Source organism: Phyllobates terribilis, unplaced genomic scaffold (genome assembly GCF_046119375.1).
Source record: "Phyllobates terribilis strain yellow unplaced genomic scaffold, ASM4611937v1 Scaffold_5__5_contigs__length_657084704, whole genome shotgun sequence".
In the NCBI taxonomy this organism is placed as follows: Eukaryota; Metazoa; Chordata; class Amphibia; order Anura; family Dendrobatidae; genus Phyllobates; species Phyllobates terribilis.
This window is the reverse complement of record NW_027362765.1, coordinates 169238994-169262823: the sequence shown is the minus strand read 5'-3', so window position 1 is coordinate 169262823 and position 23830 is coordinate 169238994. Positions and strand designations below refer to the sequence as shown.

Genomic DNA, 23830 nt, shown 5'->3' with positions numbered 1-23830 from the left:
GTATTTACCCTTTGTCCGCTGCTGAGACCCGGTCCATGTCTGAATATATTGAGGAGAATCTGGCCCGGGGATTTATCCGGAAATCTACCTCCCCGGCGGGAGCAGGCTTCTTCTTCATCAAAAAGAAGGACGCCTCTCTCCGTCCCTGTATAGACTATAGAGGCCTTAACCAGATCACAGTGAAGAATAAATACCCCCTTCCGCTCATTCCTGAATTATTTGACCGTCTGAGGGGGGCTAGAATCTTCACCAAGCTGGACCTCCGTGGGGCGTATAATCTGGTCCGTATCCGTCAGGGGGATGAAAGGAAGACGGCATTCAACACCCGGGACGGCCACTATGAATACCTTGTAATGCCCTTCGGTCTCTGTAACGCTCCCGCCGTCTTTCAAGAGTTGGTCAATGACATCTTCCGTGACCTTCTCTACTCCTGCGTGGTGGTGTACCTGGACGACATCTTGGTCTTCTCTCCGGATCTTCTCACTCACCGGAGGGACATTCGTCAGGTCCTGCTCAGGCTCAGGCAGAACCACCTCTACGCTAAATATGAGAAGTGCCTCTTTGAGCAGACCTCGCTTCCGTTTCTGGGCTACATAATCTCTCAGACCGGCCTACGAATGGATCCTAAGAAACTGTCTGCCATCCAGAAGTGGCCCCGACCAGAGGGGTTGAAGGCTATTCAGCGGTTCCTGGGCTTCGCCAACTACTACCACCTCTTCATTCCGCACTTCTCTTCCCGGACTGCCCCTATCTCGGCGCTCACCCGTAAGGGCGCTAATCCCAGAGAATGGCCGCCCGAAGCAGAGGAGGCCTTCCTTTCCTTAAAACAAGCTTTTTCCTCCGCCCCTGTGCTGCATCGTCCGGAAGGCAACAAACAATTCTTCTTAGAAGTCGACGCTTCCTCCTCCGGAGCCGGAGCGGTACTTACCCAAAAGTCGTCTTCCGGAAGAATGGTAACCTGCGGCTTCTTCTCCAAACTCTTCTCCACTTCTGGGCGCAATTATTCTATAGGAGACCGAGAATTGTTGGCCATTAAACTGGCACTGGAGGAGTGGCGTTACCTGCTCGAGGGGGCTCTTCACCCGGTAATAATTTACACGGACCACAAGAACTTGGCTTACCTCCAGAGTGCCCAGAGACTTAACCCGCGCCAAGCCCGGTGGTCCTTGTTCTTCGCCCGCTTTAATTTCATTCTTCATTTTCACCTGGCTGACAAAAACATCAAAGCTGATGCCTTGTCCCGATCCTTTTTGGTCTCTTATCTTGAGGAGGAGCCTAAACACATCATCGACCCCGCCAAAGTAATGCAGGTGGCCCCCATGAATCTTAATCGTCTTCCACCCGGTAAGACGTTCGTAACTGTACCTGATCGTGAGAAGGTTCTACACTGGGGACACTCGTCCAAGCTATCTGGCCACGCTGGTCAGAAAAAGACCCTCCAGCTTATTACCCGGCATTACTGGTGGCCTACCCTGCGCAAGGACGTAATAGACTTTGTTTCAGCCTGTGTGTCCTGCGCCCGCAACAAGGTTCCGAGACATCTGCCAGCCGGCCATCTCCTTCCTCTTCCTATACCTGCTGCCCCGTGGCAGCATATAGCTATGGACTTTAGAACGGACCTCCCTGTCTCTGCCGGTTGTACGGTCATTTGGGTGGTCGCTGACCGCTTTTCCAAAATGGCTCACTTTATTCCCCTGCCGGGTCTCCCGTCTGCATCAGAGTTAGCTAAAGACTTTATCCATCATGTCTTCCGTCTTCATGGTCTTCCTCTCCACATCGTATCCGACCGAGGGGTTCAGTTCACCTCTCGCTTTTGGCGAGCCATGTGTAAACTGCTGGTGGTCACCTTGGACTTTTCTTCTGCTTATCACCCACAGTCCAATGGCCAAGTAGAACGGATCAACCAAATTTTAACCAGTTACCTCCGGCACTTTGTTAATGCTCACCATTCCGACTGGGTGGATCTTTTACCGTGGGCCGAATTTTCCTACAATAATCACGAGAGCGAATCTTCTTCCAAATCCCCGTTTTTTGTAGTCTTCGGTCAGCATCCTCGGATCCCGTTTCCCGTCTCCACCTCAGTGGACAATCCGGCTGCGGAATCTCTCGTTAACGAATTTTCCTCCATTTGGGAAAGTACCAGATCCGCACTTCTTCAGTCATCCGAGCGGATGAGAAAACAGGCTGACAAAAGACGTCTGGATCCACCACAATTCCGTCCTGGAGATAAGGTCTGGCTCTCGTCCAAATATGTCCGGCTCAAGATTCCTTCCTACAAGTTAGGGCCTCGGTTCATCGGTCCACTGGAAGTTATCAAACAAATCAACCCGGTGGCCTATAAATTTAAACTCCCGGCCAGCTTGCAGATTCCTAACTCCTTCCATGTATCTCTACTCAAACCCGTGGTACTTAACTCTTTTTCCAAGTCTACAGGTACGCCTCCTGCTCCGGTTTCCGCTGAAAACGAGTTTGAGGTAGAGAACATTCTGGCCACCAAAAGGGTAAGAGGAAAGTCCTTTTTTCTAGTGGATTGGAAGGGGTTTGGTCCTGAGGAGAGAACATGGGAGCCCCGGGAGAAATCTATGCCCCTCTCATCCTTGATAGATTTCTCTCTGGCCTAAAAAAGGGGGGGCCTAAAGGGGGGGTACTGTAGCGTCGGCGTCCCTGCCTCCTGCTAGGCAGGGACGCCGTTCACCTCACCTCTCTGCTCCGTGCCCGGCGGCTTCCTCCCGCTCTGCTGGCAGCGCGTGCTGCTTCCCGGCCTCTGTGCTTAGGGCGCGCGGGCGCGCGCTCCCCCTCTCTTAAAGGGGCCACGCGCGCCGTCCTAAGGAGTCCCCGGCCAATGGCCGGAGGACCTCACCATATATAAGGCACCTCCTCCAAAATGGAGGTGCCCGAGCAATGTTGTTGCAAAGCCTTTCAACTCTGCTTCAGCCCTCAGGTCACGTTACCAGATACCTGCCAGTTACCTACCAGATCTCTGCTTGATACCTACCTGATTCCTGTCTGTCTGCTTGCATTCCTGCGGTCCGACAGTCTGCCTTCCAACACCGGTCAGTCTGTCTATGGATCTGCCCGCCCGCTCACCTGGGAGCGCTCACCTGCTACCTGCCTGCTAGCCTACCTGGAGGCTCTGCCGTCACTTGCCGTGACCACCTGCCTGTCCAGGGACTCTTGCCCGCTCACCTGGGAGCGCTCACCTGCTACCTGCCTGCTAGCCTATCTGGAGGCTCTGCCGTCACTTGCCGTGACCACCTGCCTGTCCAGAGACTCTTGCCCGCTCACCTGGGAGCGCTCACCTGCTACCTGCCTGCTAGCCTACCTGGAGGCTCAGCCGTCACTTGCCGTGACCACCTGCCTGTCCAGAGACTCTTGCCCGCTCACCTGGGAGCGCTTACCTGCCTGCTAGCCTATCTGGAGGCTCTGCCGTCACTTGCCGTGACCACCTGCCTGTCCAGAGACTCTTGCCCGCTCACCTGGGAGCGCTCACCTGCTACCTGCCTGCTAGCCTTTCTAGAGACCCTTACCCTGCTGTCACTTGCCGTGACCATCCGCCTGTCAAGAGACTGTCCCCGTCACTTGCCGTGACCTCCTGCCCTTCTACCCAGAGACTGCCCCTGTCACTTGCCGTGACTACCTGCCCACCTTCCCTGGGAGCCACCCGCTTCCTTACAAGGACTGCCCCTTTGTATAGTTGCTCAGAGGTTCCACCTCCCAGACCCGTTACAACACACATGTACACGGCACACACTATAGACACACATGTACAAGGCACACACTTATACACACACGTACACAGCACACACATGCTGCAAAACAAATGCTCAGTAGATACACGCATTACACTGTGTTCCAAATTATTATGCAAATAATATTTTCTCAGATTTTCCCAAATTACCTATATGAATTGCAGTCATTGTAATTTTCCAGTCAAATAACTATTAGAGTACAATTGAAAGGTTTTTGTAGAAACTGCCTATGATAACAGTATATATTTTTAAAAAAATAAAAAACTCAAACTGCACTCAAAATGCATGTTCCAAATTATTATGCACAGCAGAGTTTTCAACCTTTTCATTTTAATAAAGAACAAAAAAATGTTCATTTTTGAAATTATAAGCATTAGCAGGTTATTACAAACTGAAATCAAACAGTTTTCAACTCAAAACTTCTTTCTAGGTGATGTTACATTTGCACATAGGACCGCTTGTTCGAAAGGAGCTTCTGAACTCTCTCGTCCATTGAATTTGTCAGGTTTTGGATGGTTTCTGCTTCAGTTGTTTTGCATGAGGACAGAATACCCTCCCAGAGCTGTTGCTTAGATGTGAACTGCCTCCCGCCATCATAGACACTCCTTTTGATGATGCTCCAGAGGTTCTCAATGGGGTTGATGTCAGGGGAGCATGGGTGCCACACCATAAGTTTGTCCCCTTTTATGCCCATAGCAGCCAGAGATGCAGATGTGTTATGTGCAGCATGAGACGAGGCATTGTCATGCATGAAAATGATCTTGCTGCGGAATGCACGGTTCTTCTTCTTGAACCATGGAAGGAAGTGCTGTTTGAGAAACCCAACATACATTATGGAGTTCATCTTTACCCCTTCAGGGATCCTAAAAGGGCCGACAATCTCTCTCCCCATGATTCCAGCCCAAAACATTACTCCACCTCCTCCTTGTTAGCGCCGTAGCCGTGTTTGCATGGGGTGTCCATCAACCAGCCATCCTCCACTCCATCCATCTGGACCATCGAGATCATTTCATGCATGATAATGCCCTGTTTCATGCTGCACATAACACATCTGCATCTCTGGCTGTTATGGGCATAAAAGGGGACAAACTTATGGTGTGGCACCCATGTTCCCCTGACCTCAACCCCATTGAGAACCTCTGGAGCATCATCAAAAGGAGTGTCTATGATGGCGGGAGGCAGTTCACATCTAAGCAACAGCTCTGGGAGGGTATTCTGTCCTCATGCAAAACAACTGAAGCAGAAACCATCCAAAACCTGACAAATTCAATGGACGAGAGAGTTCAGAAGCTCCTTTCGAACAAGGGGTCCTATGTGCAAATGTAACATCACCTAGAATAAAGTTTTGAGTTGAAAACTGTTTGATTTCAGTTTATAATAACCTGCTAATGCTTATAATTTCAAAAATGACCATTTTTTTGTTCTTTATTAAAATTAAAAGGTTGAAAACTCTGCTGTGCATAATAATTTGGAACATGCATTTTGAGTGCAGTTTGAGTTTTTTATTTTTTTTTAAATATACTGTTATCATAGGCAGTTTGTACAAAAACCTTTCAATTGTACTCTAATAGTTATTTGACTGGAAAATTACAATGACTGCAATTCATATAGGTAATTTTGGAAAATCTGAGAAAATATTATTTGCATAATAATTTGGAACACAGTGTACACAGCACATGTATGTAGGACAACAAGCGTTCATATAAATACATACAAATCTCTCCTAGACAGCACACACTGCACATACCTCAGATACATACACTGCTTTATGCTGAAGGGAATGAAAATGTTCTTCACTATGAGCTGCAGCTTCTCCTAACAGCAGCACTGTCCCAGTAGACACTTCCCTGTCCTATCCTCAGCTGCTGACAGGAGCAGGAGGAGGCTGACTGCAGGAGGAGGCTGTCAGGAGCAGGAGGAGGATGACAGGAGCAGCAGGAGGCTGACAGGGATAGAAAGAGGCTGACAGAGACAGGAGGAGGCTGACAGGGACAGGAGGAGGCTGACAGGAGCAGGAGGAGGCTGACAGGAGCAGGAGGAGGCTGACAGCAGCAGGAGGAAGCTGAAAGGAACAGGAGGAGGCTGAAGGCAGCAGGAGGAGGCTGACAGCAGCAGGAGGAGGCTGAAAGGAACAGCAGGAGGCTGACAGCAGGAGAAGGCTGAAAGGAACAGCAGGAGAAGGCTGACAGAAGCAAGAGAAGGCTGACAGCAGCAGGAGAAGGCTGACAGCAGCAGAGAAGGCTGACCGCAGCAGGAGAAGGCTGACCGCAGCAGGAGGAGGCTGATCGCAGCAGGAGGAGGCTGACAGCAGCTGGAGGAGGCTGACAGGAGCAGCACAGCACACAGGTGGACACAGCAGAAATTATTTGGCAGCTCAGCTCCTTAGGTGCCAGGTCTCTGGCTCTCCCTCCCCTCAATATCTGTGCAGGAGGACAGGAGCACTGGCCAATGAGCACTTCTATTACTCTGATTTCAACCACCTGCCCCACTCACCTACTTGTTTTTAGGTGTATTCATTAGTAACCTTTTGAAATTTGGTTATCTTTCAGACCATAATGACATCCTCCAATTTAAAAATAGATTGCTGAATGCTTACTAATGACACATTATAGTCATCATTGCTTTAATATAATAAATTAGTTTTAACTGATGCGATCTCCTGTTGTATTTCATTGAGTTTAGTTTCTTCATATTCAATAATGAGTCGCATCAAGATAAGAGAGCAACTTGACAAAATCAGGTTTCACTCATCCACCAAAGACACTGAATAAATGGTATTAGGATTTTTTTTATTCTTAAGCCTCTACGTATCATTTCTTTAGATATATAATTTTCCAAAGTGGTATGGCCCCACCAGATTTTAGTCTCGTTTATCATTAATTTTCCTAATTTCTTCATATCATGAGTCATATCATTACATTCTGAATCCACATTAATTGAAAAGCATGTGCAGCCTATCGTTCTCTGTCAGGTAAGGGTTGTGTCATCATGCCTCCTGTGCCCCGCTCCTCCGCCTCTACGGCTACCACCCAGCCCACCCACAGCCACAGTACATATGTTCGGACTACAAGATGCACCCCCCACTTTCCTCCAAAATTTTGGAGGAAAAAAGTGCGTCTTATAGTCCGAAAAATTCTGTAATTATTTTTTTCTTCACTGCCCTATGGTATAAAATTCTGTGACCCACCTGTGGTGTCAATATGATCACTGCACCCATAGATGAATTCATTGAGAGGAGTAGTTTGAAAAATGGGATCTCTTATAGGGGTTTCTGCTGTTCTGGCACCTCAAGGTCTCTGCCAATGTGACATTGCACCCGCAAACCAGTACAGCAAGATCTGAACTCGAATATAGCGCTTCTTCCCTTCTGAGCTTTCCATTGTGCCTCAAAAGTAGTTTTCGACCACATATGGAGTATCGGCATACTCAAGAGAAATTATACAAATTTTGGGGTCCATTTTTTCCTGCTTGTGAAAGGGAAAAAATCTGGGGCTAAAACAACATTTTTGTGGGAACAATAAATTTCTTTTCATTTTCACAGATCAAAGTTGTAAAATTCTGTGAAGCACCTGTGGGTTTAAGGTGCTCACCACACATCTAGATAAATTCCATGAGGGGTCTAGTTTCCAGAATAGTGTCACTTGTGGGGGGTTTCCTCTGTTTAGGCAAATCAGGGGCTCTTCAAACGCGACAAGGCATCTGCTAATTATTCCAGCAAATTTTACATTCAAAAAGTCAAATGGCGCTCCTTCTCTTCCGAATCTTGCCATGCGCCCAAACAGTGGTTTTCCTCCTCATATTGGGTATCGGCTTACTCAGGAGAACTCACACAACAAATTGTATGGTGCAAACTCTCCTGTTACCCTTATGAAAATGCAATATTTGTGGCTAAAAAAACATTTTTGTGGGAAAAATTAGATTTTTTTTATTTTCACTGCTCAACGTTACAAACTTCTGTGAAGCACCTGAGGGTTCAAAGTGCTCACCACACATATAGATAAGTTCCCTGAGCGATCTAGTTTCCATAATGGTGTCACTTATGGGGGGTTTCCACTGCTTAGGCACATCAGGGCTTCTCCAAATGCGACATTGGGTTTGCCAATTATTCCAGCAAATTTTACATTCAAAAAGTCAAATGGCGCTCCTTCCCTTCCGAGCCCTGCCGTGCGCCTAAACAGTGTTTTTTCCCCACATATGGGGAATCGGCGTCCTCAGGAGAAATTGCACAACACATTTTGGGGTCCATTTTCTCCTGTTACCCTTGTGAAAGTAAAAAAAAAAATTGGTCTAAAGTAAAATTTTTGTGAAAAAAAGTTATATGTTTATTTTTTCCTTCCACGTTCCATTAATTTCTGTGAAGCACCTGAAGGGTTAATGAACTTCTTGAATGTGGTTTTGAGCACGTTGAGGGGTGCAGTTTTTAGAGTGTTGTCACTTTTGGGTATTTTCTTTCATATAGACCTCTCAAAGTCACTTCAAATGCGATGTCGCTAAAAAAAAAATGGTTTTGTAAATTGTGTTGTAAAAATGAGAAATCGCTGGTCAACTTTTAATCCTTCTAACTTCCTAACAAAAAAAAAATTGGTTCAAGAATTGTGCTGATGTAAAGTAGACACATGGGAAATGTTATTTATTAACTATTTTGTGTGACATGACTCTGATTTAAGGGCATAAAAATAAAAAATTTGAAAATTGCTAATTTTTGTGAAATTTCCGTTTTTTTTACAAATAAATGACAGTGATATCGAACAAATTTTACCACTATGATGAAGTACAATAAGTCACGAAAAAAGCAGTTTCAGAATCAGTGGGATCCGTTGAAGTGTTCCAGAGTTATTACCTCATAAAGTGACATCGGTCAGAATTGTAAAATTTTGCCTGGTCATGAAGGTGAAAACAGGCTTGGGGATAAAGGAGTTAAAGAGTGAAAAAAATCGCAAACAGGTGTGCAAGGTATCTAAGTCCAGCAATATATTGTTAGTGGAGTGGTAACCAGCTCACCTGGATGACTCTCGGTGTGCAGATGTAGGGAAAAGCAGGGAAAAATGTGTAATTTCACATGAGCAGTCCAAGAAAAAAAGAAAGAGTTTCCATTTTCTTAAAATTCCGAAATTTATTTAGCGTTAATTGGGCTTACTGAGCTGCCTGATAATATTTAGTTAAATTAGGAACACTTAAGTCACCTTTCAGGAGTTGGCAGTACATTGTGGCCCTTTCCAAATGAAAGAGTTGATCATGCATTGGGTTGTTTTAAGGAAGTGAGATGGCACGGGGATAGGTCGAACATGGAATAGATAAAGTAGTTTGAAGAGCAATGTCATTTAAAGGCTGTGTATATGGCCTAGCCAGGAGTTTTAAAGTAGGGAATTGAGTTTACATAGTGTATGTGGGTAATTTGCAGTAAAGAGTGACTCGAGGCTATCAGTCTACTTGACACCAAGATAATCTCGTAGGTTGTAGCCCATTGGAAGGGAAAATCCTGTTTTAAGTGTGATATGAGAGAGGCATGAAGAGAAATCTTCAGAGCCTGAGATTTTGATTGGTTGACTTCTAGGCCAGACTCTAGTTTGAATCTGGTCAGGGTCTGAAGTAAGGCCTGCTGGAGGTCATTTTGCAGGGCTCTGGCAATGCTCCTCCTGTTCCTCCTTGCACAAAGGCAGAGGAAGCGGTCCTGCTGCTGGGTTGTTGCTCTTCTACGGCCCCCTCCACGACTCCTGGTGTACTGGCCTGTCTCCTGGTAGCACCTTCAGCCTCTGGACACTATGCTGACAGACACAGCAAACCTTCTTGCCACAGCTCACATTGATGTGCAATCCTGGATGAGCTGCACTATCTGAGAAACTTCTGTGGGTTGTAGAGTCCGTCTCATGCTACCACGAGTGTGAAAGCACAACCAACATTCAAAAGTGACCAAAACATCAGCCAGAAAGCATTGGTACTGAGATGTGGTCTGTGGTCCCCACGTGCAGAACCACTCCTTTATTGAGTGTGTCTTGATAATTGCCAATAATTTCCATCTATTGTCTATTCCATTTGCACAACAGCATGTGAAATTGATTATCAATCAGTGTTTCTTAAGTGGACAGTTTGATTTCACAGAAGTTTGATTTACTTGGAGTTATATTCTGTTGTTTAAGTGTTCCCTTTATTTTTTTTTGAGCAGTGTAGTACAAACACTAATTCCAAAAGTGAAAACTTTTTGTTTCTGTAATAAAACACTCATATTGTGCAGAGTGTATGAAATCATATTTCTTGGAATTATTTGAGTGCTCAGGACAAGATCCCAGAAGTGAAACAAGGGGTGGAAATACAGGTTGCTGCTCATCAATTAACACTATGGCCCAGATTCATCAAGACTGTTCACGCCAGTCTTATTGAGAAGGCATGGTGGAGTCCGATGTGCATGATTCATTTTCAGACGCACGCCTCTTAATGAATCAGGCATATCTCAAAAGTGATATGCGCCTCTCCACAAATCTTATTCCAGTCAGTGACTGGAGAAAAAATTGTGGCATTAAGTACTCTACAGTTCGTCATGAATTATGCCAGCTGGCATCACCCTGCCCCAACTCCGCCTCTTTTGGTAGAGCTGGCCGAAACTGTTATGAAAAGGGTGCACCAAGCGCCTTTACTTAGTTTGAACAGTCATTCTGTGCTGACAGACTCCCTTTAAAGAGTTTCCACTATATTGATATACTAGCTGTACTACCCAGCTTCGCCCGGGTTAATAACTGCTGTTAGCAAAATAGAATGTGTTAAAAAAAAATTATTCTCCACACTAAAACCACAAAACAAATAGATAGAAATGTAATTATTAAAAGGCAAAAACTAAGCTAATCAAAGCATTTCACAACATATATTTCAACCCCAGAGATATTCCACACAGATTTAACTAAATTGGCCAAGTAATGTGAAGTAATCTTCTACTCCTTATTCGAGAGCCTTTTGATAAACGACATTCTTAGTTCTTCCTTCAGGTGCAAACACGAACAGACTTTTGGCTGTTGCAACTCTTGAACAGGCCACATAAAGTTGACCATGAGAAAAGCATGGAGATTGTAAATCGATTCCAACTTCTTTCAAGGACTGTCCCTGAGCCTTGTTGATGGACATAGCAAATGCCAGTCGAACAGGAAACTGGAGGCGTTTAAAATCAAAAGGCAAATCAGATGGAATGAGAGGAATTGTTGGAATGAAAACATCTCCTGTGGCACATCCTGTCAAAATGTTTGCCTCAATTACATGTGGAAACAGGTTCTTAATCAAGAGTCTTGTTCCATTACACAGCTTTGGTGGATCCAAATTTCTCAATAGCAGAATAGGTGCTCCAGGTTTTAGAAAGAGGTTGTGAGGAGGAAGTCCTTGTGGCTCCAAGGAATTGAGGAACTCAGTTGGATAAAATAATGCTTGATCAGGGTCTATTACTGTATCCACTGTCTTGTAGGTTGTGCAAACACCTGGAAGGAGATTTAGAATTTGAAGATTGATCTTGTTGACACTGTCATTTTTGGGAGCTAGAATAGCCCTTTCACACAGCCAGCCAGAATTTTTGAAGTGGAGTTGAATGTTTGGAAAAACCTTTGCTTTCAACTCCTCAATGGAAGTCACAGTGCAACAAAAGTTGCTTGGGAAGGTGATCTGTCCAGTGGTTGAGTTTACTGTTTCCTTGCCATCTCCAATAGTCAACATCTGGCTCGAAAACAGTCCAGCAGAAACATCGCCTGTCATGTAGACCCTCATGTTTGTGTTCAGTGACATTTTCTTTACTTTTCTCCAAAGGTACGATGCTTTGAGACAGGCATTCAGTTCGTCTGCAAGGGTTGATCTTGGAATAACAGGTAGTGTTTGGCGGAAGTCACCTGCCAAAACAACAACTACTCCTCCCATGATATATTTGTTGCTACGCAGTTCTTGCAGCAGTCTGTCCACTGCTTCCAGAGGCCTTTTGTGTGACATGGTGCATTCATCCCAAATGATTGCAATGCATTTTTGAAGCAGTTTGGCCAGTCCTGATCCCTTGGCAATATTACACACGGGGCTGTCACTATGAGACAGGTTAAGTGGTAGTTTGAATGTCGATTGTGCTGTCCTGCCACCTTTTAAAAGCGTAGCTGCAATTCCAGAAGGTGCCACTGCGAGTGCAATCTTTTTTTTGTTGTCGAAATTTTGCCAGGAGCAAGTTGATTACAAATGTCTTTTCTGTTCCACCTGGAGCATCAAGGAAGACAATCCCACCTTTGTTGGTTTCACTGAAACTTAAAATGTAGTTATAGGCGTCCCTTTGATCTGGTACCATTACTGGCTTGTTCTGAGACACAAATGCTGTCAGTTCATCAATATTGTAGTTTGTTTCTAGGAAAATCTCCCTACACATTTGGATGCCTTCAGGATTTCTTATTGGAGCAGGCAAACCAAGCAACAGTAAGGCTTTTCCTAACATTGCTATGCACTGATCTTCAAGGAGCATTAAAGTTTCATTGAACATTTCCTCAGTGAAGTTGATGAGTTGCTGAGGATTTTCCCTTCTAATCTGCATGAGGATGTCCTCACTGAGATCAGTTTTGTACTTTGTCCAAATCTCAAGAGGATTTGAAATGCTACAGGTTGTTAGAATAATAGCAAAGAGGTGTCTTAGTCGCTTTGGGGTTTGTGTGGCTGCTGCTTCACTGAGGGTCATGTCCCAGTGTCCATCATTTTCCAAAAGTCCTTTTCTTTGGCAAGCTTCCCTGAATGTTTCATACACATGGCCTCCGACGGTCTTCAGGTCAGAAAATGATGTAGGGCCTTTGACAACATCAAGTAACATGCGCAGGTAGAAGCACTCTGCATTTGACGGATGAACAGTGTAGACGCGACCAAGAGTATCAGTTGCTTTCACCCCTGGATAGCCTTCAATATCAAGCCCTCGTTTCCTCTGTTCCAGTGTTTTTCTGGAGGCATTCCAAGTGTAGTACTTTGGTAAATCACAGTAGAGAATTGTTTTTGCAAAAGGGTCTTGTTGACACAGCTCAAAAATGCCAAGAGGGTGGTTTTAGGTGGTGTTAGGAGCTGCTGCAAGATTGCTGGGTTAAAGTAAATTATCTGTCCATTTTCCAAGTGCACACTCAGACGCACAACTGGTGGGTAGCACTCATGAATGGAGAATCCTAGTATTCTCCAAACAGCTTCATTGCTGCTTATGTACCTGCCCATCTGGAATGCCTCCACTTCATCAATAATAGGTCCATATTTCTGGAGTTCAAAAACTGCTTGATCACTTCCTTTGTGGACATATTTGCAGATATACTTGATTGATTTCACAGAGTGGCAAGATTCGACATTTATGTGGGCCTGGAAGATTTTTGAGAGCAAAGGGTTGTAAGGCACTACCCACCTGTTGTCAATTTCTATCTCTTGGAGTGATGATCCAACACGCATTTTGAGCTTTTCTATGAAACCACCATCCCCTGGCTTTCTTCTTCGGTAGACTGGATATCCATCTTGTCCTGTTTGGGTTTCTTGGACCAGGGATCGTGGGTAATGCTTTGAACACCTGCCATCAATCATACAGGGAGAATTTTTGTTCAGACTCCTACACGGACCATGGATCATGTTTTTTGTGATGGTTTCAAACAGCAATGGGTCAATCTGAGGGTCTGGCAATTCGGCACTGATGATATTGTCAATTTCGGTAGGCTGTATTTTTTGCTTCAGCCAAATCAAGATGTGGGTGTGAGGAAGGCCTCTTCTTTGCCATTCAACTGAATACATCCAGCACTGCGTCTCACCATAAATATGTGATTTTGTGATGAGATTAGTCATTTTTGAAAGTTTCTGTTTGAAAACCCGAGCAATAAGGTCATGGCGATTCACTGTTTTTTGGCCCGGCAATAGGTGCCCTCCAATTTCCTCCCAGGCAGGATTGCAAGTAAAGGTGATGAAAAGATCTGGACGGCCATACTTTCTCACATAAGTCATTGCATCCTGTGTGTATTCATGCATGTGTCGTGGGCTTCCAGTGACAGTTGATGGAAGAATAACCTTTTTCCACAACTCTTTTGGATCAGCATCATTTGCAACAGCATCTCTAAGGTGAATATATTCCTCTACCCTGAGCTTCTTTTGATTTAGTCGGATATATAAAAGACATTCACTCTCAATCTTTGCATGTCAACAATAAATTGGTAGAAGAGGTGTTTGCATTTCAAGATGTGATTTTCCTCTGCAAATCTTGTCATGATCCTATATACATAGAAGTCCATGGCAGACACTTTTTTTCCTGAAGGGTTGCCTGTTGTAGGATCTGTCTGAGGTATTCCAAAGTGATAGCCATCCTGTCCCTTCCAAAAGATAATTGGATATTGCAGAGCATCATAGGAACTGTGAGTTTCTGCTACTCGTTGCAAACTATTGTTCCTTTTCTGAAGCACAATGTCACGGCTTTGAAAATCATTACCTACAATCAAGATGGCTACCTCATCAAATGTGGGAGCATTGAAACGTCGCTGATGTTCACCTTGTGGTGTTTTGTCAGCTCGAATGACAACCTTGTAATCGTCATTTGGCATGCATTCAAGTGCAGTCTTGAAAAGTTGAACATATAGATTGTTGGAGTGAAGGAACTGCTGCAAAATAGTGACAATATCAAGGCGAGTGTTAGGAATTAAAGAGCATCTCCGCTGAGCCTCTGCTTCTGCATTTTCCATAAAGAAGAGTTGAAGAAATTGAGGTTCTTCTCCTTGTAATGGAAGCAGTGAGCCAATGGAATCCTGTTATAAACATTTCTTTTGTTGCACCAAATTATGTCATTTAGAAGCAGGAGTTGTACTTCCTAATGTTGTCCAAGAAATGCTTTGATATTGTACTGGTACCTGTCATCAGAGACTTTAGGGGATCTAGTGGTGACAGGAGAGGTGGAAGTTTTATCTTGCCATTTGCACAGCATAAACCTGGCGGTTCATCTTTCCATTTCAGGGCACTGCAGTACATGCAGACCACATCCATTTTTCCTATGTGAACTTTAGGATTATCCTGATAGGTTATGTCTGACTGGTAACAAAAGGCAGCATGTTTCAAATCTCCAACCATTTCCTCTGCCCTGGTGGAAGAAATAGCAATTCTCTTAGTGGCAAGTCGGCCTTCTCTATGCTGAGATGTCTCATTGGCCCTTGAGGAAGTAGCTCTTCTCTTATCTGCAAGCCTCACTTCCCTCTCCTCAGAAAGTTCATTGGCTCTTGAGGAAGAAGTTCTTGTTCTCCTGTCTGCAAGCCTCGCTTCCCTCTCCTCAGAAAGTTCACTGGCCCTTGAGGAAGCAGCTCTTGTTTTCATGTCTGCAAGCCTTGCTTCCCTCTCCTCAGAAAGTTCATTGGCTCTTGAGGAAGCAGCTCTTGTTTTCATTTCTGCAAGCCTCGCTTCCCTCTCCTCAGAAAGTTCATTGGCCCTTGAGGAAGCAGCTTTTGTTTTCATGTCTGCAAGCCTCGCTTCCCTCTCCTCAGAAAGTTCATTGGCTCTTGAGGAAGCAGCTCTTGTTTTCATGTCTGCAAGCCTCGCTTCCCTGTCCTCAGAAAGTTCATTGGCTCTTGAGGAAGCAGCTCTTGTTTTCATGTCTGCAAGCCTCGCTTCCCTCTCCTCAGACACACACATTCAGCTTTATATATTAGATATGATGTATCATTGTCAGTCATAGCATAGATTGACTAGAGGCATTTGTAGGTTTCCAGAATTGGATTTTAATGGAGAAGTACCCTAAATAACCACACCTCAGCTGAAAACTGGGATCTACAGTCTCTTATGAAATAATAACTTTGGCAAAACCCAATAAAGAAGTGTAAAAGACTCCTAACGATTAAGTACAGTAAAGATCAGAGTATCTGTTTAACCCCTTTACCCCCCAGTGTGGTTTGCACGTTAATGACCGGGCCAATTTTTACAATTCTTAACACTGTCAGTTTATGAGGTAATTACTCTGGAACGCTTCAACGGATCCCCCTGATTCTGTGATTGTTTTTTCGTGACATATTGTACTTCCTGATATTGTTAAAATTTCTTTGATAAGACTTGCGTTTATTTGTGAGAAAATCTGAAATTTAGCGAAAATTTTGAAAATTCTGCAATTTTCAAAATTTGAATTTTCATGCCCTTAAATAAGAGAGATATGTCACACAAAATAGATAATAAATAACATTTCCCACATGTCTACTTTACATCAGCACAATTTTGGAACCAAATTTTTTTTTTGTTAGGAAGTTATAAGGGTTAAAAGTTGACCAGCGATTTCTCATTTTTCCAACAAAATTTACAAAACCATTTTTTTAGGGACCACATCACGTTTGAAGCGACTTTGAGGGTCTTTATGACAGAAAATACCCAAAAGTGACACCATTCTAAAAAATGCACCCCTCAAGGTGCTCAAAACCACATTCAAGAAGTTTATTAACCCTTCAGGTGCTTCACAGGAATTTTTGGAATGTGGAAGAAAAAAATGAACATTTAACTTTTTTCACAAAAATGTTACTTTAGATCCCAATTTTTTAATTTTCGCAAGGGTAACAGTAAAAAATGGACCCCAAAATTTGTTGTGCAATTCCTCCTGAGCATGCCGATACCCCATATGTGGGGGGAAAACTACTGTTTGGGCACACAGCAGGGTTCGGACGGGAAGGAGCGCCATTTGACTTTTTGAATGTAAAATTTGCTTGAATAATTAGCGGACGCCATGTTGCATTTGGGGAGCCCCTGATGTGCCTAAACAGTGGAAGCTAGACCCCTCAGGGAACTTATCTAGATGTGTGGTGAGCACCTTGAACCCCCAGGTGCTTCACAGAAGTTTATAACATTTACACATTTTTCCCCCAAAAATGTTTTTCAGCCTACAATTTTGCATTTTCTTAAGGGTAACAGGAGAAATTTCACCATGCAATTTGTTATGCAATTTCTCCTAAGTAATCCAATACCCCATATGTGGGGGAAAACCACTGTTTTGGCGCATGGCAGGGTTCGGAAGGGAAGGAGCGCCATTTGACTTTTTAAATGTAAAATTTGCTTGAATAATTAGCGGATGACATGTCGCGTTTGGGGAGCCCATGATGTGCCTAAACAGTTGAAACCCCCCACAAGTGACCCCATTTTGGAAACTAGACCCCTCAAGGAACTTCTCTAGATGTGTGGTGAGCATCCTGAACCCCCAGGTGCTTCACAGAAGTTTATAACGTAGAGCCGTGAAAATTAAAAAATCTAACTTTTTCCACAAAAATTATATTTTAGCCCCAATTTTTTTTTCTCACAAGAGAAAGAGGAGAAAATGGACCCCAAAAACTGTTGTGCAATTTCTCCTGAGTACGCTGATACCTCATATGTAGGGAAAATGCACTGTTTGGCCACTCGGCAGAGTTCAGAAGGGAAGGAGCACTGTGCGACTTTTTAAATGCAAAATTGTCTGGAATCGAGAGTGGACGCCATATCGCATTTGGAGAGCCCCTGATGCTCCTAAACAGTGGAAACCCCCCACAAGTGACCCCATTTTGGAAACTAGACCCCGCAAGGATTTTATCAAGGGGTATAGTGAACATTTTGAACCCAGAGGTGTGGCACAGAATTTGATAACATTAGGTCATCATATTGAATAAGTTGTCATTAGTCTTGAGCGCAAATGCTCGCTACTTGAGTTAGCATTGGGTACTCGGGTATGCACCATGTATCGCAGATGATCAAGTCCCCACCCCGCATGTTTCACGGTTATTAGACACCCAAAAAAAAAACGAGGGGATTGCTCAAGCATGGCAGGCAATCCCGCAAGGTTCTTTTGGCTGTATAACAGCCGCGAAACATATGGGGCGGAGACTCGAGCATGTCACTCATGCACCCGCGATACTCGATGCATACCCGAGCACCCGATGTAAATTCAAGTAGCGAGCACTTGCGCTCAACACTAGTCTCCATATTGTCATCATTTTTTTTCTTTACTTTTGAAAAAATACCAACCCCTACACAAGCCTAAACCTAGCACAACCCTAACCCTAGCACAAGCCTAACCCTAGCACAACCCTAACCCCTAGCACAACCCTAACCCCAAGCAAAACGCTAACACAACCCTAACCCAAGCACAACTTTAACACTAGCGCTCCCCTAACCCTAGAGTTTATTTTTTACACCGTCCCTCATGCGGTATAAGTGATTATATGACTTTATTCTTCGGATCGGTGCGATTACAGAGATACCAGATTCATATGGGATTTTTATGATTGACAGCTGTCACACACTAAAAAAACCTTTTTTTTTGCAAAGACTAGTTTTTGCATCGCCATATTTTGAGAGCTATAATTTTTCCATATTTCAACAGACAGTGTCATGTGACGGCTTGTTTTTTGTGGGACAAGTTGATATTTATTGGTACCATTTTCGGGCACGTGACATTTTTTGATCGCTTTCAATTCAGATTTTCGGGAGGCAGAATAAACAAAAACCAACAATTCAGGAATTATTTTTTTTATTTTTTTTTTTTATGCTGTTCTGCGTGTGGTAAAATTGATAAGGCAGGTTTATTCTTGGGGTCAGTATGTTTACAGTGGTACCACTTTTATATAGTTTTTTTATGTTTTGGCGCTTTTACACAATAAAAACTATTTTATAGAAAAAATATATTTTTGTATCTCTTTATTCTGTTAACTATAACTTTTTTATTTTTAGGCTAATGTAGCTGTATAGTGGCTTGTCTTTTTGCGGGACAAGATGACGTTTTCAGGGGAACCATATTTTTTTACCGTGTTTCCTAAAGGGGTTAACTAGTGGGACAGTTTCATAGATCAGGTCGTTCCAGATGCGGCGATACCAAATATGTGTACTTTTATTTATTTATTATTTTCATAATAATATTTATTTATGGGTACAGTATATTTTTTTGGGGGGGATTATTTTTTTTATTTATTTTTTTCATATTTTTACAATTTTTTTTTCTACTTTCAACACTTTTTTTTACTTTTACACTTTGTCCCACTATGGGACTTTCACTTTTTGCAGACTGATCACCTCTATAGCATAGAGATGCAGGAGCATCTCTATGCTAGCCAGGCTGTCAGCACTGCACAGGAAGAAGTTACTTTGTTCGCGCACTGCGCATGATCAAAGTAACGTCCTGCTGTCTGGTGACCTGGATGTCGTCATGACGGCATTGTGTCATCATGACAACTACCGGTACCTGGAAGAGAAAGTGCGGGACGCCGGAGAGGAGGTAAGTAACGGCGCTTACCTCCCCTCGCTCCCGGAATGCTGCAAACTATTTCGATCGCAGCATTTCGGGGGTTAATGTGCAGGGAGCGGTGCAACACCGCTTCTTGCACATAGTACCGAATGTCAGCTGTGACAATCATCTTACACCCGGTGGCGATCGCGTCCGCACAGCCTCCGTCACCAGGGTGTACTAATACGTATCTGGCCCAAAAGGCCCGGGCACAGGTATGTATTAGTACGCCCCACGTCAGAAAGGGGTTAACTAGCACATGTCAAACCTGCAAAACTTAAAGGGGTTGTTAAATTTGGACAATCATTTTTTTTTCCAAAGTCCCTTTAAGATAGTGCAGGATGTCTACTTGCTGAGGTCCCAGTGATCTATAAACTGTTCTGTTTCCTTGCAGTACCACCACAAAGAAAATGATTTATTATATTTTTACAATTAAAATCAGTAGCCCGTCTATGTGATACACTGACATACAGTTTTTGCAGTCACTTCTGTGGCCAATAAATGAGGCTAAAGAATGGAAAGGTGATTTTTCTAACAAGAATTTTGAAAATAAGTTCACTACACCTGACAGCCCTTTTATGCACTTGCATTGTCATTTGTTTCCAATGAATAGATAGTTTTAGTCGGTAAAACAAATGCCTCTTTTACAGTCTATGCACTTTAAATATACTGCAATAAGGAGGGAGTCTATTGGTTTTTACCACCTAATGATTTTGATCATTTCGCCATGCTGCAGGCCAGAAACTTGATTGTTGAATTCTTCAAGATACAGATTCGCGTGCTGGAAGAGGAGTTTGTGAATACCCCAGAGATATATTATATGGAGCACAGCCTGGATATCATACGTGTTGACAGCTGCCGCCCGGGCTTTGGAAAAAATAAGGTCACACACCACGATTGTCTTGGCTGCTGCGGTAATAACAATATAAAACATAGAAATATAACTACTTTAAGTATGCTATTTAATTACATTGTACAGAGCTCATGAGTTAGATGCTATAAACTGTACAAAAAACATACATATACACTGCGCTGAGCTGAATAAATCTACTATCTGAGTGGGGACGAAATAAATATTTCCTGGGGTTACAACCTTTTCTTATTACTGCAAGGAAAAATTTGGCCAGATAGGATAAAGAATAAAGACTTTCATCTTCCCTAACACAGTTTTATGTAAATCATAGAGGATTTAAATTACTGATGATCAGTCTTGAAGTTGCTTAGGATGGTAAAAGGTGACCTCTCAGTAGGCTGAATATGATGTTGCTGTGCATCTTTTCTTCATAATCCATTTGAGAGTTTCTTTCTGTGATTCCAGTGAGTGTTTTATATTCTGCCTAAAGCCCTCCGGCTCCCTCCCGCCAGTCTCCTTCCTTCTGAAGACCAGATATCAAGAGCTGCTGGGAAGATCGGAAATAAATTTCATATCTTATTGTCTCCTCTGCCACTCGCACAGTGTGAATTGATTATACAGCCATGAAGGAATAATGTAATCTCTTCTTTGTCAGGCATATTGACTTAGCCCAGCAATTAAAATAATTTGTAGCCCAGACTAAGGCAGGGAAGTGGTGACTAGGTTTGTCTCGTTTCACTATCATTACTCTTGCTGGGGGTGGAAATTGTACCTACATGCAGGCAAATATTAAACTTTGGGAAAAGTAATCAGCTTGTTCTTGGCGGCTCTGCAGAGAAATATCTTATTTATTCACAGTATTCAGTTTTGGAGGCATTTCCATTTGCAGATTTTGTGCCCCCAAAAGATTTTTCTCATAAATGCTTACATAAATTTACACACTTGGCCAGACATGCATGTTTATTTCTAAGCAGAAAAAGCATCTAAAAGACTCCCCCCCCCCCCCCACTGGTAGCGGCTTACATCCCACTCAAGCATTGCACAAGACATGTTAAAATACATATCCATTCCTTTAGTGGTATAGTCACAGGCCCCATAAATGTGAAATTGTCCACTAAAACTGGCAAAATCATCTGGTTCAGATTAAGTATATTGGCAACTTTAGGCTTCTTATTTTCTTGTATGCTGCTATATCAACAGGGAGAGCTTATAGCCTTGGGGTTAGTCCTTCTGATTTTGTTTCTCTTGTACCTAAACAGAAGATGTGATAAATGAAATAAATAAATATACAGTGAACATAAAAAGTTTACACACCCCTGTTAAAATTCCAGGTTTGTCATGTAAAAAATTAATACCACTTTTGAACTTTTTCCACCTTTAGTGTCACCTATAATCTGGACAATTCACTTGAAAAATAAACTTTATGGGTGGAAAAATAAAAATAAAGGACTTTAATAATGTGTTTGAATACATATGCATACTGTACGAAAGGAGGAGGGAAGGTCCTGGATGGTAGATGTGTGTCGGTAATGTAAGCCGTACCAGTAACACTAGGTTACTGAGGGGTTTTAATGTGACTGGATTCAGGCTTTTGGAGTAACCAAAAGCACCTGGCTGGGAAAAGTGTATCCTGTGATCCAGTTGGGGTTCACAGGCCTATTAACAGCAGCTGGGTTAGCTCAGCAGGGAGGAGTGTGTTGACACTGGAGACAGGCAGAGCTGCTGGTTAGTCTGCTCTGCAAAGAGAGGTGTGCTGGAGCCAGATAGGTGTTTGTTTGGTGACCGCGTTTAATAGAAGTGTGAGCGGCTGCTGGGAATACCAAAGTTGGTGAGGCTGCTACATTTATGTTGTTTCATTCTGCCTGAAGAAAAGCACTGTTTTTGTTATCCATTGATAATGAAGGTAGGCTATTTTCATTTTTGGAGCTGTAAAGTGTATGCTGGACAATAAACTACACTGACGAACGAAATTGTAACAATTTTTTAAACTTTTGAATTTCAGGCTCCATATCTCACCATCCAATATTGCTTCGAATGTGAGACTACCATCATTTTATAAACAATCATCTTGGCTATCTCATACATAAATTTGACTTGCAACTATTTTCTATATGATTAGTTATGCAGATTCTTGTCATCTCACTGCATTGTTACTGTCTTTGCTCCTGGTGGTGGAAAAATATTTTCTTCCTGTATAAAACAAATTACAACCTGTTCTCACAAAAAAAGAGAAAAAAAAACTGGCACCATTCATAACTCACAAGACTTAAAAAGGATAATGGAACACACAGCTCGCGATTATACAGGAACTCCGGGTGCTTCACCAACTGCAAAGTTTCGTAAAACTTCGAAGAGAGGAAAGGAGGCACTCTGTCCCATAAAAACATATTTTATTGCAAAGTCATTAAAAAATAGATGCAGGAGAATGCGGGTGCAAGATACGGACAAAAGTGTATTAGGTTGATTCCCAAGTGAAAGGTCAGTAGAAAATTGGAAACAGGCGATTTGGAGCGATGAGACAAAAGTCAATAGACTAGGCTCTGAAGGGTGCAAATGGGTCTGGAAGAAACAAGGGAAAAAGGGGCTAACGGATCGAGAAATTGAAGGAACTGTCAAGTTCAGTGGAGGAAGCCTAATGATATAAGGTTGTTTTACCGCCAAAGACACTGGATACATGAGCCTGATTGATGGTGTCTCAATGCTGAGCTATATGTGAGTATCCTACAAGACCAGTTACTTCATACACTCGAGTACTATGGGTATGAAGAGGATGACAGCAAGACAACGACCCAAAGCGCACGTCGAGACTAGTGAAGAAATAATTAAAGGGGTTGGCCAGTCAAAAGTGATAAGTCTGCAGTCAGTCTGTGTGACTGCAGACTTATGAATCCCCCCAGCATACGTACTGTGCTCTGCGGGGATTTGCTGGTATGAGACCCGGGACCAGAGACTATGTATGCGTTATTACATACCCCCGACCAGTGGGCACGGCCTCGCTCTCCATACACTTGGCCGTCCACATCACTAGACGCAAGTGTAAAAGCAGTGAGGGCAGCGGAAGGGCTTCTCTCCATTGTGAGTCTTCATATGACGCTTCAGGTGGCTGGAGTAATGGGTGGAAAAGGGGCACAGGCGGCAGGGGAAGAGCAGACGGTCCTTCTGTGCTTCTGTGCCCAAGGATGGATGAGTGATCTGGAGAGGTGCCGAAACCTCTCCAGATCACCAGTGTCTACCTTGCTCTTCAGTGTCTACCTTGCTTGTCGTCATCTCCAGCGGGTGAGGTTTCGGCACCTCTCCAGATCACTCATCCATCCTTGGGCACAGGGGCACAGAAGGACCCTGCTCTTCCCCTGCCGCCTGTGCCCCTTTTTCCACCCATTACTCCAGCCATCTGAAGCGTCATGAAGACTCACAACGCAGAGAAGCCCTTCCGCTGCCCTCATTGCTTTTATGGATCTGCACAGTTAGTTAATCTAAAGCGCCATTTACGCAGCCACACAGGGGAGAAGCCCTTCCGGTGTGATCACTGCAGCTTCTCCTGCAGCAGTCCTGGGAACCTGAAGAGGCACCAACGTGTCCACACCCAGGAGAAACCCTAAAGCTGCAATATGTGCACTTACCGCTGCAACCAAAGCCGCAACCTGAAACGGCACCTACTAGCGCATCGTAGGAGAGGACTAGAGAGGCAGCACCACGGGGTAAAGAAGGAAGAAGATGGAGAGGATGGCGAGGAAGATGGGGAAGAGAGAGGCGGAGGAAACAGCGCCTCCGATGGTCAGTTCACAGACATTTCATGGCTCAAACCCATCATTTTGATACTCCTTTTGATGTGTGAAAGCTTTCTGGACACTGTTCCTGTGTCTATCAATACAGGACTGTGTTCAGCTTTTATTGGTGCATTGTTATCTTTATCCAAAACTGGGAATGGACCCCAAAAAAGACATGAAGCACAAATCTCAAGTATTTTGGTAAAAGAAAATACTTAAGAAACCCACCCAACTTAAAGTATGAACA

General features: G+C 43.6%; 1 protein-coding gene across 2 annotated transcripts in view; it reads left to right on the top strand.

The window, feature by feature from the left end:
- ZPBP2 (zona pellucida binding protein 2) overlaps nt 1–21517 on the top strand; it is a 160627-nt gene extending 139110 nt beyond the window's left edge. The window contains exons 7-8 of one of the 2 annotated variants that reach the window (XM_073681106.1): nt 19700–19877; nt 20282–21517. In XM_073681106.1, the coding sequence (XP_073537207.1) occupies nt 19700–19877; nt 20282–20304 (201 nt within the window). In that variant the 3' untranslated portion in view covers nt 20305–21517. Of the gene's footprint in view, nt 1–19699; nt 20217–20281 lie in introns of those variants that run through there. The other variant, XM_073681105.1, reaches the window with a different exon arrangement.
- Nucleotides 21518–23830: the final 2313 nt, after the last annotated feature.